The following is a 19,285-nucleotide window of genomic DNA, read 5'->3' on the forward strand; positions in this document are numbered from 1 at the left end:
ATACTACACCAGTACCTATTAACAGTATACTATGCTATGTTCCACAGTCACATCAGCTACCGGCTGTTGCTGTGGGGCCATTCTGCAGGCTGCAAGGATGTGCTTTTATTACAAAAGTAAGCAATGAGGATCATTACCTCAAGCAAAAAGACTGCAAACCAATTTTTTCCAGATTAGATGTTCTGACTGTTTTCAGCCAATACATTTTCAATTGCCTTGTTCACACAAAGACAAATCATGAGGCTTACAGAATGAGAAGTGATGTTCATCAATACAACACTTGCTATAAGGACAGTATAGACAGGCCAAGATGTCAATTAACTAACACAAAAAACAGCTTCCCAATGGTGGCTCTAAAATTATTTAATGCTCTACCTAAGGATTTTCAGTCATATAATTTAGAGCTAAAATTTTGTGTGTACTAAATGAACAATCTTTGTACAGTATAGAAGAATACTTGTCTGTTGTTAGAACAGTGTCTACCAGAACTGCTACACAGTGCCAATGAAAACAACAAGTTTGCTATTTTACTAAATGATTGACTTGTTACTGTAATGTATATTGTAATCTAGTTCTTAAATACATGTTTTATAGTATCCACTTTAGTATCATAGGTTGAAATACAATTTTTTTATTAATTTTAATGTGGTAATACTACTGCAAAATTGACACTGTCTGTCCAGCCATGGCTGGTGAATGACAAAGAACTGGTAATATGGTAATGACTAAAAATTTTGTAAGTGATACTTTCAGTAAAGAGTGGTAATGGGCATAAAGTTGAAAGCTGTTGACCCAGATCACTATTATCAGCATTCTATAAAGTACTGGAAAGATCACCAATTATTTGACCGACAATAGGCTACTGAATAATAACAAACATGGCTTTCAAACAGGTAGAAATACAGAAACAGCAATAATGAATTACACAGGTGAAATAATTAGAAACCTATAAAATAACAGTAGTATCATAGAAGTTCATTTAGATCTTTCTAAAGCTTTTGATACCATTGGTCATGAAATTCTTTTATATAAGCTGCAAGTAATGGGGATCAAAGGGATAGAAAACAAGTGGTTTCAACCAAATTTGCAAAACAGATCACAGGTTGCCTAGCTCACATCAGCTCACTCTAAACATAAAATCAGATTAGTATCTGATGCAAAGAAAGTCAAAATAGGTGTACCACAGGGAAGTGTGTTAGGTACCCTTATGCTCCTTATTTATGTAAATGACATATAGTCCTCAGAAACTGTAGCTAAGATCATGTTGTTTGCAAATGACACTAGGGTAATACTGCACCATGTTAAGAAATCTCTGGCTACAACAAGTCCTTAAGTCCATGCATTCATGGTTCAATGCCAATGAGCTGATCCTTAATGTGAAGAAAATGAATTACATTCAGTTTGGAAAAATGAATCAAAACCATGGTCTCCAACTGGTACTGGACAGAAATAAATTAGAAAGAGTACAATGTACAAAACTTTTAGGAATGGATGGTGATCAAGATTTAAACTGGAAAGACCATGAAACAAAACTCTCCCAGAGACTGAGTTCTGTGCATGTTTTGCACTGAGAATCATTTTTGAAGTATGCTCCTCAGAAGGTGGCTTACTTTGGTTACTTCCAGTTCCCTGTAGCTTATGTAATAGTTCTTTTACAATAAACGTAATAGGCAATTAAAAGAAATTTTTACATAACTGAAAAGGGGTATTCGAATCTTGACACACAGCTCCACAAGGGCACAATGAAAGCTGTTGTTTAAAAAGTTGAGTATGCTTACATTACCCTCCTTATACTGCAGAAAAGGCCAATAAGAATAATACTACAAATAGTGGCCAGGCTCATTGTAAAGAGCTATTTAGAAAAACTGGGCATACTTAGTGCACCAACTGATTACATTTACCAATCTGTGGTGCATAGCAAGGATAATATACTACATGTTCCACTAATAGTTCTAAATGTAATTACAGAAAAAGAGCCAGTATTGAATGGCATTTACCAAGGAAAAATAAACAAAAAGCTCAAATCAGTATTTTGTATAGGGGAATAAAATTGTGTAATAAATTGCCCAACAAAATGAAAGGCATTACTCGAATATATCTGTCCAAAAAGGCAGGTAAAACATTGTCCTTAACTAATGCATACTGCACAACTAAAGATCACTTGGAGGACTCAGAGTAGTGAATAATAATGAAAGAGACTAACTATAACATCATGTTGCATATCAATATGAGATCACTGATTACTGTTTTTGCAGTCCCCACCCCCCAGGTGGACAGAGAGTATGACAGGAAGAAATCACAAAGCATACTGAAATGTTGGTGGTCCAGATATTGGCTGTCCGAACTTGCTGGAGTTATCGCAGTGGGCGTAGAAACACCTTTATGACCCAGAAGTCATTAACCAGTGTCTTTAATGTGGTAAGGAAGAGCAAAACTGTGTTTTTATATTATTAGTTATCAGAAGATATTTATGTGTAAGTCAAAGAACATTGTGTAATTGTGACCCAGATGATATGGTGCAGCTGTTTAAGTACTGGCCTCATATTCGAGAGCATGGGTTTTGCTCTGTATGGCCATTCTGATTTGGGTTTTCCTAGATCACTTCATCCAAGTGCCAAGAGCATCACTTCATGAAGGCAACGGCCGACCATCTGTCCTATCCTTATAGATCATATTTAAGTATTCTAAGTATATCTATATTTTGAGATATTGATGTTTATTGTATTTGTGTGATAGCCTTTATATCATTGTAAGATTATCCTTGGATGAAATAAATCTATCAAATAAATATACAAATGTGTGTTAATGACATGAGTAAACTTAGAACTGCAAACAAATAGCAGTGACCATAGTTATGAGACAGACAACTTCACGGCACTCCATATTGAATTAGCAAGAACATATTGGATCCAAAGATGTATGAGCTACAGTGGTATCATCTATACTACTATATAAAGACCAGTCATTGTTCAATATTCTTAACAAAAATCACAAAAAGTTCTTGGTTGATTTATTTCAAATTTTTACATGATACTTTAATAAACATTGGGGTGTACTTAGGCTATATATATAGTATATAAATAAATACATAGAATATAAAGGGGAAACATTGGTAGCAAAAATCTTGAAAAACTCTTGATTGATTTACTTCACTTTACTCGCTTACTACATAGTATAATGAATAAATGTCTTCTTATGGGCTTGTGGATGACAAGAATGACCCTTTCCTAGTGATGAGGCCGTTTATAAATATATGATAGTTTTGGCTTTTAGTAGAACCAATAACACACTGTATATTAATTTCTTTTCTAAAAATACTGCATGGGATATTAAGATTGGTCCATTTAGGCCTACTGGTAATATCTAGAGGTAAAGAACATTAAATTAGTAATAAATCCTTAGTTGACAGTCTTTATTTGACAATGTAGCATGGGCATTATTTCTTCATCAGGTGATAAAATGATACTGAATATCTCTGTCAATTTTAATGACATTAAGATCATTGCTTCTTCATTTTACTGCTACTATCTTTCTTACTTCATATAACCACACCAAGCTTTTGCACAAATGGAACATCATCTAAATCAACAAAATAATCATTGGAAGTACTTGAGTTACTTGGACAATAACTGACAGATGGCTCCGAAACATTCATATGTGGGTTCTTCCCTTGTTGCTAAAAAGCAGCTTGCTGTATTATTACACATTTATTGTGTTACATCTGGTTTTGCTCCCAGTACTTCAGGTTGAAAAGCTGTGGTCAAAATATAACACAACTGATCTGGTTTTTGTATGTAATGTTAAGAACAAATCCTAAAACAGTTCTCATAAACATTATGCCAACCACCTGCCGCAAGTATGGCAAGCAGGCACAGCATTCTACAAAAAGTATCTGAAGCGACTACACTGGCTGAAAGTGGGCCAAAAGTGATACAACATGACATGTGTCTCTATCATACCACCTGGCGGAACAGTGAGTGCAAGTACTTCATAATACAATGCCAACGTATGTAAGGAGGTTGCAGAAGGAAACAACTTTTAAAGCAGAGTTAAAACCAATTCTTGTTAATAAGTGTTTGTAATGTGTAAATGAATATGTTTGCTTACAGAAATACTAGGTCTTCATTTACTGTCGATCACTTTTTAATCTGTTAACAAATGTACCATCTCCGCTGGGTGTGTTGTTTCACAAGAATGTTTCTGCTGTTGATTTCCTGTTTAACCCTCAGTGAAGAACAGTTCTGAAGGATAAGTGTTGGTGTGTGTTTGTATGTTCATATTTTTCAGAAGTGTAATTTAATGCGTTCATGTGTTTACCATTTTACAGACCTGTAATGTAACATCATGGTTTATATTTTTTGTGCATGATGTAAGCTACTTGTAGACTAGGCACATGTGGTTTTCTTTTCAAATCATATACCAAGTGAGGTGTCTAAGCTGATGTTAATACACTGACTTGTTTTCGGGACGAGCAGGGTTCAAAACCCTTCTGTGCACCCTGACTTGCGTTCTTTGTGGATTCCCCAAGCAAATGGTCGAATGACAAATAAATGATTAATAGCTGGTGAGTACCCGTAACATCAGGAATGATTTTTTTCCACTAGATATATGTGCCAGAAAGTGGGTTTCTTTTAGAGGCAAGGATTCACTATGTAAATCTGTGCGCAGTTTCAAGACATCATACCAGCCCCCAAAACCCCAGCCTCTCATCACTTCTTCCATCTCTACTCACATAAAATAACTCAGGAGAAAGCGTTTTACGCTGGCTGCTTTTCATGTATTGGTTCCCGTTCAGTTATCATGAACGCCTTGCCATTCTATCTTGTTTACTTGTACTTATAAATTTCTTACGGTGTTCCATTTTGCACTGGTTATGAAAAACTGCTCTTTAGTCCAAATAATCGCTTGTTGCACGAGATATTAATATAAAAGTATATATGATCTTTTTCTCGTACAGAAATAATTCAAAGCTTCTGTAAATGATTCCCTAAATTGTCGTGAGAATAACTTGTTCATTACAAATTTGAATCAGCCGCGCAAGTAGGCGGGCACTAGGTAAACTACCACGACGATGATTTCACAGATTTATTATTGCCTAATTCCTCCTACTACTCTCATTGACCAACACGCACAACACGAAACGTGTAATCCAGGTTAGGTCAGCCCTTGTCTTCATGTGTTGCCTATGTTCATTAAACGTAGGCCAACACAACGCAGTCTTTCTCAGCTATAAAATCTCATAAATACATGTGTAGGCTGCACCACAAAACAGCGGATAAATTGAAGTAAAGGCACAATTTCATTACTAAATATTACTTTAACTATTCATAAGAACAAGACTTTATTAACATTCTTTCTTTGTGAACTGAGAGCCACAAGTGACGCTGTAGTTTCGCTGTGACCAATCGGCAGTTCTAGATACCATGATAGCCAATGTGAATGGCTCGTGGACACACCTCCCGTATTCGCTACGATTGGCAGTTTTCTTTTTCCTTCGTTTCACTTTTTTTTTTTTTTAGAGGAATTAAACTCTTTTCTTCATTGGTCGCTTTCAATGGTTCATATTGCGGTGAAATTTGCTGTAAAACTTGTATAGCATTAAAACTGTAAGCGGGGAATAGATTAATAAGTGTCCACCTTAGCACCAACACAAATGTATAGAGGGAGAGGAAAACGATTATGAGCAAAAACGTCCTGACCCGCTTGCTGCATTTTCATCTTACGGAGTCAACGTGAGGGAAGCGCGATGTAATCGAACGGATGCGCGGTACAGCTGGGCGGTGGGGATAGCACGAAGAGGGGAGAGTGGCGGGGTCGTGCTGTAGCGTAGCAACGCTGGAGCTTGGCTGAGGTGCTAGAACCTCAGTTCTTGTTAGACTTCGCGAGGAGAGGTATCGTTGCTATTGTGTGTCGCTCGCTATTTTTCCGTAGCGGCGGCGGCCTGAAAATAAGGAGAGTTCGAACAGAAGAGGGTCGCGGTCAGGAGTGTACTGTCAAAATATTATGGACGATCAGAGCAGAATGATGCACCCTGTGACTTCTCAAGTCGGAATGATGCCCCAGCCTTATGGCATGCAACCTGTGGATCCAAATCACGGTGGACCAACAACGCCAGACCAAGAAACTAGGAAACAAGATATTGGCGAAATTTTGCAGCAGATAATGAATATCACGGACCAGTCGTTGGACGAAGCGCAGGCCAGGTACTGAAACTTACACTTTACTTTCAAAAATTGCTAAAATGTGGCGCATTGTTCTGTTTATAGAATCTCTAAACGATGTATGATTACTGAGTCGGTCTCACATACCGTCTAAGACATTCATATCCCAAATCTCAATTTAATCAGAGACTAATATTTTCACTAGCTTACTTATTACAAACTTCGGTGGCTTGGCAGGATTGTCACCTTCAGATAAGTTTGTTAAAAACTCAGCACCTCCATTATGCGTTATATTACCATGAATTTTTCACAATTTTGGTCTTGTAGTTACGCGTTAATTCTTTGCTGCTTTCGTACTAAACATGCCGTACCGGCAGTTACAGTATATACTGTTTTCAATTCCAACAGAACGGAATAGACAGGGATGCTACATACAAATATCACACTTTGCTATGTTTATAGCAGCGTCTCCAAACTTTTCGTGAATGGATTAGTTCAACAACTTGTACCCAATCACATAGCCCTATCGCGAAGCACTTTCACTAAGAGCTTATTCCGCACATTTGATGGTAGATTGCATTTAAGAATCATCACAAAGCTGTGATTTTCCTTTATTGTGGGATATTTACGCGTACCTGGTCGCTGCTACAGAACATTTCATGGAAATCGCATTGGACGTATTGTTAAACAGTTCTTTTGTTGTTAATTTTGTAATTTATGCACATCTCTGAATTTTGTGGTTATGGCTTTTGTTCTTTGCAGGAAACACACACTTAACTGTCACCGTATGAAGCCAGCTCTCTTCAGTGTTTTGTGCGAAATAAAGGAAAAAACAGGTAAGTTGCACTCCTCAAATAAGCTTCTATAAAATCTGTCTCTTGAATGATGTAAACGAAGCGGCTGCGTTGCCGGGCAACGGCGTGCCCCACGACGCCAGCGCCAATGAGACGAGAATGATACGGAGTCAGTGCGCTCGACAGTTCAGAAATTTCACACCCCAAAGAAACATCACTGGAACTAGTTTGCTAAACAATTAGGAGAAATACTAAAAACTGTGGTATCTGCCCCCTCTAATGTAGCCGGACCTAGTAATAGTTTAAAGCTTTAAGGAAGAGATGTAGGCCTAAGTGCAATGTTTACATGCCGAGGTTACTGACAGAAAATTAAGTTCTACTGTGGCAGAAGTTCGCTGCCCATCTAGATCCACACATTTGCTTATTGTAAATTATCAGTGTAATATCCTGGTTACAAATACATTATTGAAAATGTAATATACAGTACAGTTTGTGCTAGACATTATTATTATTATTATTATTATTATTATTTCACTTTTGCTTGAATACGTTTAGGGAAAGTGAAAAAAAAAAAAAAAAACAATATTAGGGCCATACAGATACGCACTCGCGGGAGAGTGAGTGAATCCCTAATAAAAGAACAGTGTCTTAACCACTGCAGATATTTGAATTTTTTATGCTTTCAAGTGGTGTTAGAAACTTTGTTGAACGTTTTATTGATCTGATTAGCAATACGAGTCATCCTGCAAGCAAACATAGACTACTTGACGTAAACAAGGGACAGGTTTCGTTCTGATAAGGAAGCACCATTTATTAAATGTAGAGTGAGTACTTTTCAGTATGGTACTGTACCTGCTTTATAAAGCCTTATGATAAATTGTTATCGATCTAAAGAAATTATACACTGTAATAATTACACTTAGACCGCGTGCAGAGTTTTGGTGCTGTGGATGAAAGAATTCTGGTGACACTGCTCAAGAAGTCATTCAGTTCATCAGCCCGTCCATCAAAAATCGAAGCAAGGTTATTTTGGGTTTTGTTGGATCCTGGTTGTGTTGGATAAACTATAGCAATGTGGTACATTTGAGCAGCTGTTCATGTAGGCATACAGTCATAGAAAACCCTGTTTCTAATGGTGTGTTTTCAGCTACTAGATGTAGGTTAGTCAGTAGTGAAACGAAACCTGCCATCACAGACAGAAAATGGGAGAGCTTTCACATATTAAGATTTTAAGAAAAGATATGCAAATGGTGTATTTGTAAGATGATTGTCAATTGTTAAAGTTCTCTGCTGTCAGCGAGATGGAAAATATCGTGAAAAAAGGGCACTTTTCGGGCGCCTGGTGTCATGGTTTTTGTGTGTTCGCTTGTATTGTTTCCTTGTACTACTGTACTAAATGGTTCAAATGGCTCTGAGCACTATGGGACTTAACTTCTGAGGTCATCAGTCACCTAGAACTTAGAACTATTTAAACCTAACTAACCTAAGGACATCACACACATCCATGCCCGAGGCAGGATTCGAACCTGCGACCGGAGCGGTCGTTCGGCTCCAGACTGTAGCGCCTACTACTGTAGTAGTACTAAACCTTGGAGAATATAGCACTGAACCCAAACAGCGTTATCAATCACTGCACCATCTCTCTCTCTCTCTCTCTCTCTCTCTCTCTCTCTCTCTCTCACTCACTCTTTCTTTCTCACTCCTTTTTTGCGCAGAATATCAGGGGTTTGAATTAGAGACATGACTCTCCAAGTTAGAAGTAGTTTTGAGTGCATTTACTACAAATCCTGGAGTATACACGATCAGGAAGTAGCGAACTTTCCCAGGTGTGCAGACTAAGATTTATCAAGCAAAAGTTAAACTTTTTAGTCGTTCTTTGTTCGCTAATGCCCAATGTGTAATTGATCGATACGTGGGTATGCAGAATTCGTTCCAAAGCACGAGGTTCTTCACCAAATTCGGAAACTTATTGATGACATTTACTAAATTTTAACGTAAACTGACCAAATGTAGGGTATAAAGTAAATTTTATTTAGATTGTAAAATCCCTCCATAATAATTTTCATTTCACGAGTATTTTTTTCCTTCTAAATGGAATCCTTAATTCCTTCGCCAATTTCTTAAACAGGTAGTTAATTACGTCGAGTAAAGAAATGAGTTAATAAATCATATCTGACCTTAAAGTTCTAAGCGGTGACAGATGTACTGAATTCAGAGACGAGCTGTATTTGCAAATATTTCTTTATTACAGCTCGGAGTTCAGTGCTCGAATACGTCATAAAAGTATGCTTTGGTATGACGGTTTTTAGTAGCGAGATAAAATAGTATGGAAAATGAAACGATTTTGAAAGGTAAACCGGCGAGTGTGGCACGCAGCTGCTATACTCAACGGAAAAAGAAAGGTAACAGCAGTAACTAGTGTCCTTACTCACTCTTTCTGAACTCATTGTCTCAAGATATTTGGCGCTGTAGCTGGCATTAGATTAGAACATGTATATGACGCCGCATTTGCTAGCAGCGAGCAAACATTGCGCTGTCTGAAGTTTCCAGTCTAATTTCTTCCACTTATCAGGTGTCCCTTGATAGGCTGAGTATGTTCTTCCATACGTATTCCATTTCTTCGACTGCTGTAGGTACCTTTGCATAACGTAAACTTGGTTAGGCTGCTCGTTTGATGAACTACATGCGGGGCTTTGTCAGCAGCGTACTGCATTGTTTATTTCCTCCATTTACTTCTCTTCCTACAGAGAATAACCATTTCTATGGGCGTACAAGTTTCTTATAGAATGACGTGCCTCCGTGCATTACGTACACGGACTGACTTAACAAAATCGTTGCTCAGGACTATGCCACGACCCTTTGGTTATCGGCAGCTGTTTTTCATAAGATGAAAAATGCAAAACCGTGTTACGTTTTAGTGTCATCTGTAACAAGTGCCTGCTGTCTGCCAGATGTGTTTCAAGTAGATACAGTATTAGACTCTTGATTTTATTTTGTCAGGGAGACAAAACAACAGTAGTCTTAGACCCCTGTTGCCCGCGCTGAAACTAAGTTTATTGTGCGGTTTCTTTCCCTGTCATTCTAGCAAAGCAAGCCAGTTCCATACGAGAGTAGTAGTAGAGCGTTTACGGGATCTTTGTTACACACAGTCTTTTCGGGAATTGGTAACCAAAGAATTTTTTGTCGTTTGGCATACAGTGCTTCGCGGCGGAAGATTAAATGTGGTGTGATTTCATCCCCTCACACTGCACAGTCTGCACTTAGCTCCTTTCTCCATAACCATCGTGTGTGTGTGTGTGTGTGTGTGTTTCATGAAGTTCCCATGGCCAGTCATTATAACTGCTATGAGTTTAATCTGCGTCCTGTTAAAGCCCAAGATGGCAGAACTTCTCATAAAACATGGTTTCGTCATTAACTTGAGATGTTTCCGTTTTGGGTTATTAGTCCAATATTCTACACACTGCTTCCTGAATCTAGCTACGTAGTATTAGACTCTTACTAAACTGTAATTTTCTGTCAAGTTGTGGTCTGCATGCGGATCCAGGGTTCACTTGTTGTGGAATAAGGGGCGAGGGGAAGAGCTTACCCCCCCCCCCCCCCCCAGTCTTAAACACGTTTAACATGTCGCAGGTGCTTTCACGAAAACAATGACTATGTAAAATGTTTCAATATTATAATAAAAATTTATTTAGATCAGTGCTTAGTACATCGCTTTAGAATAACTTCCAAGTCGTAGTTAAGAGAAATACAAAATTTTAAAACCATTTTTCTAAAAATTTGAAAAGTACGTGTGTTATGTTATTAATTTAAGGAATGTAGCTGCAAGCAACTCCCTAACTTCGATTCGACAACGTCGTAATTTACACGACATACATTATATGTATGTACATACCATTACCAGTACTAAGCATTGTGAACACAGTTGCGCAAACAAAGACAATTCCAGCGTGTAAATTAAAAGAGGGGAGGGGAGTGCTGTTTCTTTTCGCCTATGTTCGCGAAAGATTTCGTTTTTTTTTATTTTTATTTTAAAGGACGGTCTTTCTCTTTCCGTATTGCCTCATTCAACGTCATATGCTTTTCTGGTTCTACGTGTGGACTCACGGACTGTGTGTCTGATTTTTTGTTTGTAGAATGTTTGACCAGAATGTGTCAAACAAAGCTTGTAATTTCCTAAAATTCTCTCGCGATTTTCGTGCTACCTTAGACACTCTAAGACAGAAAACGACGCACCACGAAGGAATTATCCGAATGGGACGGAAATCCGTAGATCTGATGCACATGTACAGAAATACAAGTGATTACAATTTCAGCCGGCTGGAGTGGCCGAGCGGTTCTACGCGCTTCAGTCTGGAATCGCGCGACCACAACGGTCGCAGGTTCGAATCCTGCCTCGGGCATGGATGTGTGTGATGTCCTTAGGTTAGTTAGGTTTAAGTAGTTCTACGTGCTAGGGAACTGATCATCTCAGCTGTTAAGTCCCGTAGTGCTGAGAGCCATTTGAACCATTTGATTATAATTTCAGAAAAAAATGGTGATTTGAGAGCAAGAGCTTCACAAATAGAGGAAGTCAGTAACGTGTTGCTTCCCTCAATGACTCTTCTGCAAGCAATTATTCAGCCTGGCATTGATTGATGAAGTTGTTGGATGTCCCCCTGACGGATATAGCGCCGAATTCTGTCCAGCTGAAGCGTTAGACCGTCAAAATCTCGAGCTAGTTGGAAGGCCCTGCCCGTAATGCTCCAAGGGTCTCAATTGGGCAGAGATTCGGCGTCCTTACTGGCCAAGGTAGGGTCTGACAAGCACGGAGACAAGCAGTAGAAACTCGCACCGTGGGCGGGCATTATCTTGCTGAAATGTAAGCCCAGGACGACTTGCCGTGTAAGGCAAGAAAACGTGATGTAAATCATCGACGTACCTCTGTGCTGATAGGGTGCCGCGAATGACAACCAAAGGGGGTCCTGGAATGAAAAGAAATGGCACCCCAGACCATTACTCCTGGTAGGCGGGCCTTATGGCGAGCGACAGTCAGGTTGGTATTCCACCGCCCCAGACACGTCTTCAGCCTGGACCCTCATTGACTGGAGTATAATTTTCTTCAGTGATGAGCCCTGCCTCTAACTGTGTCCCGCTGAGCAGCGAAAACGTGTCTGGAGACGCCGTGGGCAGCAGTGGGATATCAACCTGACTGTTACCTGCCCCGTCCGGCTGGTCCCGGCGGAGGTTCGAGTCCTCCCTCGGGCATGGGTGTGTGTGTTTGTCCTTAGGATGATTTAGGTTAAGTAGTGTGTAAGCTCAGGGACTGATGACCTTAGCAGTTAAGTCCCATAAGATTTCACACACATTGGACCATTTTTTTGTTGCCTGCCATATTGCCGGACAACCAGGAGTGGTGGTCTGGGGTTCCATTTCTTTTCATAACCTCTCTGGTTGTCATCCATGGCACCCTTACAGCACAGCGGTACGTAGACATTATTCTACGCCCCGTTTTGTTGCCTTTCATGGCAAGCAATCCTGGGCTTACATTTCAGCAAGATAATGCCCACCCGCACACGGCGAGAGTTTCTACTGTTTGTCTTTGTGCTTGTCAAACCCTACCTTCGCCAGCAAGGACGCCGAATCACTCATCAATTGAAGACGCTTTGAGCGTTATGAGCAGGGCCCTCCACCCAGCTAGGGATTTTGACGATCTAACGCGTCAATTGGACAGAATCCGCCAGGAGAACATTCGACAGGAGTGTTAATCAATATCAAGCCGAATAATTGCTTGCATAAGGCCAGAAATGGACCAACGCGTTATTGACTTCTCAATTTGTGAAGCTCTTGCTTTTGAATAAATAATCCAATTTTTCTGAAGTTGTAATAATGTATCTGTACATGTGCATCAGATCTATGGATTTCCGTCCGATTCAGATAATTCCTTCGTGGTGCGTCTATTTTTTCGTTTTTTCTTGTTTCTCTTAGAATGTGCTTCGGAAGTTAACTGAGAAATTTGAAAATTTTTATATGTAAGAATACAGTCACCCTTAGTACTGTGTTTTTTTTGGGAGGGGGGTGGGGGGAGCACGACTCCATGACCCTCCCCTTTGGATCCACACTTAAGGTGCACATGTTTCCGTTTTCCACGGTTTTCGTCATCGGTCCAAAGTTTCACAACCGAAGAACTAATTTTTTCATATGCGGTGAAAAAATAATTTTAAATTATCTCATCGAGACAAAAAAACTGCGTCATGTTTTAACATTTTATTAACAGCGTGATCTTTGGGGACGTAATACAGGTCTAGTTTTGAAGATGAGCAAAGGAATCGCTGAATAGGGATAACCACGTCGTTAAACGTTAATGCCTTACCACCATGGGTATGTCGTCCAGAACAAGCAAGTTCTACAGCTTCCGAATGTGACAATCTGCATACTCTTCGGTACTGAGGATTCGCTGTAATTCAGTAGCGGTACGTGAAAGTTAACAGTTTATTAAAAATAAGTTAGGACCTTCATGGCGCAGAAAACTCTATTAAAGACCCAGTACCACTAAACATACGGAGGATATCACTAGCAGTGCTTGAAGAAGAAAGTGAGTTATTTGAAGATGAAAGAACCACTGGGATTCGATAGAACATCTTCATTTTGCCGCTGTCTCTGAAGCGAAGAAAAGGGACGTTTTAAAGCTTTCTCTGAAACACTCTCCCAATGCTTAATGTCATGTTATCTATGCGCGACCTACTCTGATAAGATAATGCAGTTGCGTTGCGTGTTTTTCTGCTCATGCCTGTTTTGACTTTGGCTGTGTAGATTGTTACGGCAAAAGCTAAAAGTTCCAATTTTACCCATTCCTAAAACTTGAGTTTGAAGGCTGCATATACTTATCATTTGCACAAATTGTTAGGTAGGCGTATAACGATTCTGCCACAGCCTTGGTGAAGTTTCTCGTTGTCTCTGCTCAGACCTTCTTGCTCTTCCTTTCAGTCCTATTGTATTTACACCACTAGAGCACATTTTACTAACGTGAAGATTCATATTAACGGGTAATGTGGCGCAATTGTTAAGGCACTCGACATTGTTTCGTCCGTCATCCTGAATTTCGGTGGTTTCCCTAAATCACTAAAGGCGAATATCGGAATAACACCTTCAATAAAGTCACGCCGATATACTTTCATGCCCCTCTCTGACATCGACGACATCATAAAACCTAATCTTTCTCTCTCTCTTTCCTTTTTTTTTATTTTGCGAACCATGCGATGCCAAATGAACGTGAAAATTATTCAGGCATCCAATTTAAGAGCGGGAAACTGCGCTGAATGAAATATTTACTTAGACTTGGCCAAGAATTCTACTTATAATGCTTTCTCCAGCTCCATCCACGATCCTGCTCGCGCTGTCTAGGAATTATGTTATGTGTACATTTGAGCGAGGTGCTTTTGGAGTTAAAATACTTCCCTGCAACACGAAGCGAAACTGATGCGTTATTTCAGAGGAAACAGGTTTGAAACAGTTTCTCCTCCGGAGAATCTCCAGACCATAGAACTGTTGTATTATTTACATTTCAGAGGAACAGAGTTCAAATCTCTGTCGGGCTGTTCAAAATTAAGTTTTCCCTTCTTCCCTCAACGCACCTCTGGCAAATGCCGGAAACTTTTCATACGGAAAAGACTTAGCTTGTGCTCCGTCCATAGTGATCTCGATGTAGAGTGGGCGTCACACTTTAAACCTTTTTTTCTAGAGGTATTTTGTAAGAGAAAGCAGTCGTTTCACACAATCATGTTTGATGTGACACAATGTTAAGAATTATAGAACGGAGCTAAAGCGCCTCCTGACTGATGAAGTTAACTTGTAATTAGTGAAAGAGTGTCGTATTCCGAAGTATTCCTCGGTATTTCATCTACGTGAACATTCCGCAAGGCATCGTACGATGAACTGAGGGCGGTTACATAGTGTAGTAGTATGATTTGTCGCTTCATATTCAGTTTTCTTCTGGTATGAGGGAAGCGCTATTGTCGGTAAGCCGCTGTATAAAAACAAGAGCTTGTCTAATTTTACCGTCACAATCATTAAGTGTAAGAGGGCGGTATCTTTATCACGTTTTTCAAAACGTACGTTGTAAAATTTTTAAAAGCTCTGATGTGATGTGCAATATATTTCATGTATCAATACCCACTTGAGCATTTTTGTAACGCTCTTTCGGAAACAGCAAACCATATGACACTGGAAAGGCGTCTGTATGCCTGCCCTGTCGTTCTCAGTAGCTATAAGGTAGGGGAGATCGAGGCGGAACTGTCCGACTAACATTTAGAGCATATTTTGGAGGTCTCAGTGACGAAAGAAACTGTAGAAAAATTAGGAACCGTTTGTTTAAATATTTTTGTAATAAAATTTGCAAATTAAGATAGCATAAAATATTTCGTTTGTTATATCAATAAACTGAAGAAGTGTCTTAAGTTCGTTCCGCCCCGTGCAGTGTGGACTCAGGTTTTCTTTTTTAGTTTCGGTGACCTATCCTCCTTATTGAAAACGCACTCGTCTTTATTGCAGGTTTTGTCAGTTGTTGAAAGAGGATTGCCCTTTTTCATTTTTGCTTATAGTTTTAAAGTAGTCAAAGGAACGAAAAATTGTTTCGATGCTTTTTTCGTGGGCCATTGTTTTATTAACTACCGATTCAACAGCTTTTTCCACGTTTTTTGTGGACTGATTTTCTCTCTCCGTTTTCTGTACTCAGTGACGTACCATCTGCAAACAAGAACGGCGAACCATTCCGTAGAATTCGTCAAATTAAGAATAAAAGGCGACTGGGGAGGAACAGACTATATCAGTAGACCATTCCGTCCAAAAACTCATGTCTATTGAGAAAATATTCAGTAACCACCGCAAATAATTATTTCCAACTGCATTGTATACAAATGTAGCTAAGAAAATGCTGATTCAGATGGACTAAACGTTGCTTGTGAAGAAGAAGAAGAAGAAGAAGAAGATCGATAGACTTACCTTAGTCGGAAATGGTCCGGAAAGTAATAATAGAACAGCGAATTCACTCACCTTTACAGACAGATTACGCAACTCGCGCGAGAACATTTGCAACCTTACTAAACGGTAACAGACATTGGTTTGCTGAACACTTCTCATTCTGAGCGCACCCTAGCGCCTCAAGACGAAATTAGACGATCGAGACCATTCTAGCCCGGTAGTCCATTCCGCCCCGGCCTCCCCTAAAGTTTTCGCACTAGGTCTGCTTCTTCCTGTCCAGAAGCATAAGTTGTCGCCTACGCGTTAGGCTGTTCCGTTGTGACTGCAGCTTGGCAGCATGAATTGTTGCGTCATGTATCGGGGTGGAACTTGATACTACATGCGATATCATTTCCTCCCGAGGGAATCTGAACAGCTATCGGTACATAAAGGTGGATTTATTACCCGAGATTCTGTCCCTCGTTTCCACAGCGGTTGTTCCATTGTCACAGGTGCTGAGAAACTTGCAAGCCTCTTTTAAATATCAGTACCTATACTCCCCCTAGCTTGTACGTTCGTCTGACTTGTGAGTGTTGTGTTTGGTCGGAAATTTATTATTAACAGTCCACTAGCAACTACTGTTAGTGATTTGTAGACTCGCATGCCGGCCGCGGTGGCCGTGCGGTTCTGGCGCTGCAGTCCGGAACCGCGGGACTGCTACGGTCGCAGGTTCGAATCCTGCCTCGGGCATGGGTGTGTGTGATGTCCTTAGGTTAGTTAGGTTTAAGTAGTTCTAAGTTCTAGAGGACTTACGACCTAAGATGTTGAGTCCCATAGTGCTCAGAGCCATTTGAACCATTTTTAGACTCGCATGCTAATTGCGTGGAGGTAGATACCCAGAATCGTATCCAATCTTCCTTTATTTCATGGGATGACATTTATTGGCTCTGATTGCTTCCTTGTACAAGGGATTCCCGATGTCTTGAGTTAATATGCAGTTACATACTCCTAATCATTTTCGTATTGTCATGCACTTAACCTGTGCTACAAAATTTTGAAATTTTCGTAAAAGTTTATTTATATACAGCTGCACCACTAGCCAACGTGATATGCGCGACCGCGGTACTCAATAAACTGAAGTGATAAATTAATCGTCACGTGTCAATAGATGTTAAAAAGTGAAGAACATAGCCGTATGTACTCAGTGAGCACGTATCTTTGCTGTAACTAAGACACGTAAATGGAAAGAGGACGTAAGGGCCGTGGTAGGGGAGGCGAATGGTCGACTTCGGTTTATTGGGAGAGTTTGAGGGAAGTGTGGTTCATCTGTAAGGGAGAGAGCGTATAGAACACTAGTGCGACCCATTCTCGAATACTCCTAGACTGTTTGGGATCCCCAGCAGGTCGGATTAAAGGAAGTCATTAAAGTAATTCAGAGGTGGGCTGCTAGATTTGTTACCGGTAGGGTCGATCTACACGCGAGTATTGCGGAGATGCTTCCTGAACGCAGATGGGAATCCCTGGAGTGAAGACGACGTCCTTCACGGGGAACACTATTGACAAAATATAGAGAACTGGCATTTGAAACTTACTGCAGAAAGATTCTACTGTCGCCAACGTACATTTCGTGTAAGGCCCACGAAGATAAGAGAAATTAGGGCTCGTTCGGAGGCATACACTGAGGTGATGCAAGTCATGGTATAGCGATATGCACGTATACAGATGGCGATAGTATTGCCTACAAAAGATGTAAAAGGGCAGTGCGTTGTTGGAGCTGTCATTTGGACTCAGGTGATTCATGTGAAAGGATTTCCGACGTGATTATGACCGCACGACGGAAATTAAGACTTTGAACGTGGAATGGTAGTTGGAGCTAGCCGCATGAGACATTCTATTTCGGAAATCGTTAGGGAATTCAGTATTCCGAGACGCACAACGTGAAGTATATGCCGACAATACCAAATGTCAGGGATTACCGCTCACCACAGACAACACAGTGGTCGACGGCCTTCACTTAACGGCCGAGACCAGCGGCGTTTGCGTGGAGTTGTCAGTGCTAACAGACAAGCAACACTGAGCCAAACAACCGGAGAAATCAGTGTGCGACGTACGACGAACGTATCTGTTAGGACAGTGCGGCGAAATTTGTCTAAGGCAGCAGACGACAGACGCGTATGTCTTTGCGAACAACACATCACCTGCAGCGCCTCTCCTTGGCTCTTGACCATATCGGTTGGACCCTCGACGACTGGAAAACCTTGGCTTAGTCAGATGAGTTCCGATTTCAGTTGGTAAGAGCTGATGGTAGGGTTCGAGTATAGCGCAGCCCCCACGAAGCCATGGACCTAAGTTGTCAATAAGGCACTGTGCAAGCTGATGGTGGCTGCTTAATGGGGGTGAGTTGTGTTTACATGGTGTGGGCTGAGTCCTCTGGTCCAACTGAACCGATCATTGACTCGAAATGGTTATGCTCGGCTACTTGGAGACTACTTGCAGCCATTCATGGACTTCATGTTTGCAAACATGATACCGGGCCACGGTTGTTTTCAGCTGGTTTGGAGAACATCTCGACAGTTCGGGCGAATACTTTGGCCACCCAGATCGCCCGATATAAATCCCATCGAACATTTATTGGCCGTAATCGAAAGGTCAGCTCGTGTGTAAATCCTGCACTGGAAATACTTACGCAATTAAGGACGGTTATAGAGGCAGCATAGCTCAGTATTTCTGCAGGGGACACCCAACGACTTATTAAGTCCATGCCACGTCGAGTTGCTACACTTCGCCGGGCAAAAGGAGGTCCGACAAACATTAGGACGTATTCTAAGACTTTTGTCACTTCAGTGTAGTCTGCCAACGACCGAGCTACTGAGTCTCTAGACATGGATACGTCCATCGTGATGCTGCAAACAAAGACGGGACGCGTTTAAAAAGACGACGTGGCGCCAGTGTTGCTGGGCGCAAAACTGCCGGCGCTCTCGTCTCTGCTACCACGTCAAGGAAACCGCAGCAGTGGTCAACGTCTGACAACCCAAGGTGATCCAGGATCGACAACTGCAGTCTAGACAGCCCACGATTCTGCCATTCTCGAATCCTGACACTTATTGATGGATGTTTCTCTTTCTTAAACGAGGCTTAACACCATCTTCTCACAAATAACCATCATTCAAATGCGAATTCTGAATAGGAGAGTGGTTTCATGTAGTCGAGGCCAGGTGGCTTGGGCAGTCACACAAGCACGCTCAGGTTCGTGGAGTATTCTCAAATTACACTACTGACCATTAAAATAGCTACACCACGAAGATGACGTGCTACAGACGCGAAATTTAACCGACAGGAAGAAGATGCTGTGATATGCAAATGATTAGCTTCTCAGAGCATTCACAAAAGGTTGGC

The 19,285-nt window shown here is 40.7% G+C and overlaps 1 protein-coding gene and 1 long non-coding RNA gene across 6 annotated transcripts in view; one reads left to right on the plus strand and one right to left on the minus strand.

Annotated features, from left to right (window-relative positions):
* Positions 1-5,248, minus strand: part of LOC124721355 — a 30,000-nt gene extending 24,752 nt beyond the window's left edge. Inside the window, exon 1 of the long non-coding RNA XR_007006320.1 lies at positions 4,733-5,248. This is a non-coding gene — a long non-coding RNA (uncharacterized LOC124721355). The remainder of the gene's footprint in view (positions 1-4,732) is intronic.
* Positions 5,249-5,846: 598 nt separating this feature from the next.
* The window catches only part of LOC124721353 (homeobox protein extradenticle), a 351,626-nt gene continuing 338,187 nt past the window's right edge, over positions 5,847-19,285 (plus strand). For all 5 annotated transcript variants that reach the window (XR_007006319.1, XM_047246279.1, XM_047246280.1 and 2 more), the window contains exons 1-2: positions 5,847-6,203; positions 6,924-6,997. Coding sequence is in view for 4 of the 5 variants with exons in the window: in XM_047246279.1 (XP_047102235.1) it covers positions 6,004-6,203; positions 6,924-6,997 (274 nt within the window). In the remaining variant the exon portion in view is untranslated. The remainder of the gene's footprint in view (positions 6,204-6,923; positions 6,998-19,285) is intronic.

This window comes from Schistocerca piceifrons, chromosome X (assembly GCF_021461385.2).
Source record: "Schistocerca piceifrons isolate TAMUIC-IGC-003096 chromosome X, iqSchPice1.1, whole genome shotgun sequence".
NCBI classification, from domain to species: Eukaryota; Metazoa; Arthropoda; class Insecta; order Orthoptera; family Acrididae; genus Schistocerca; species Schistocerca piceifrons.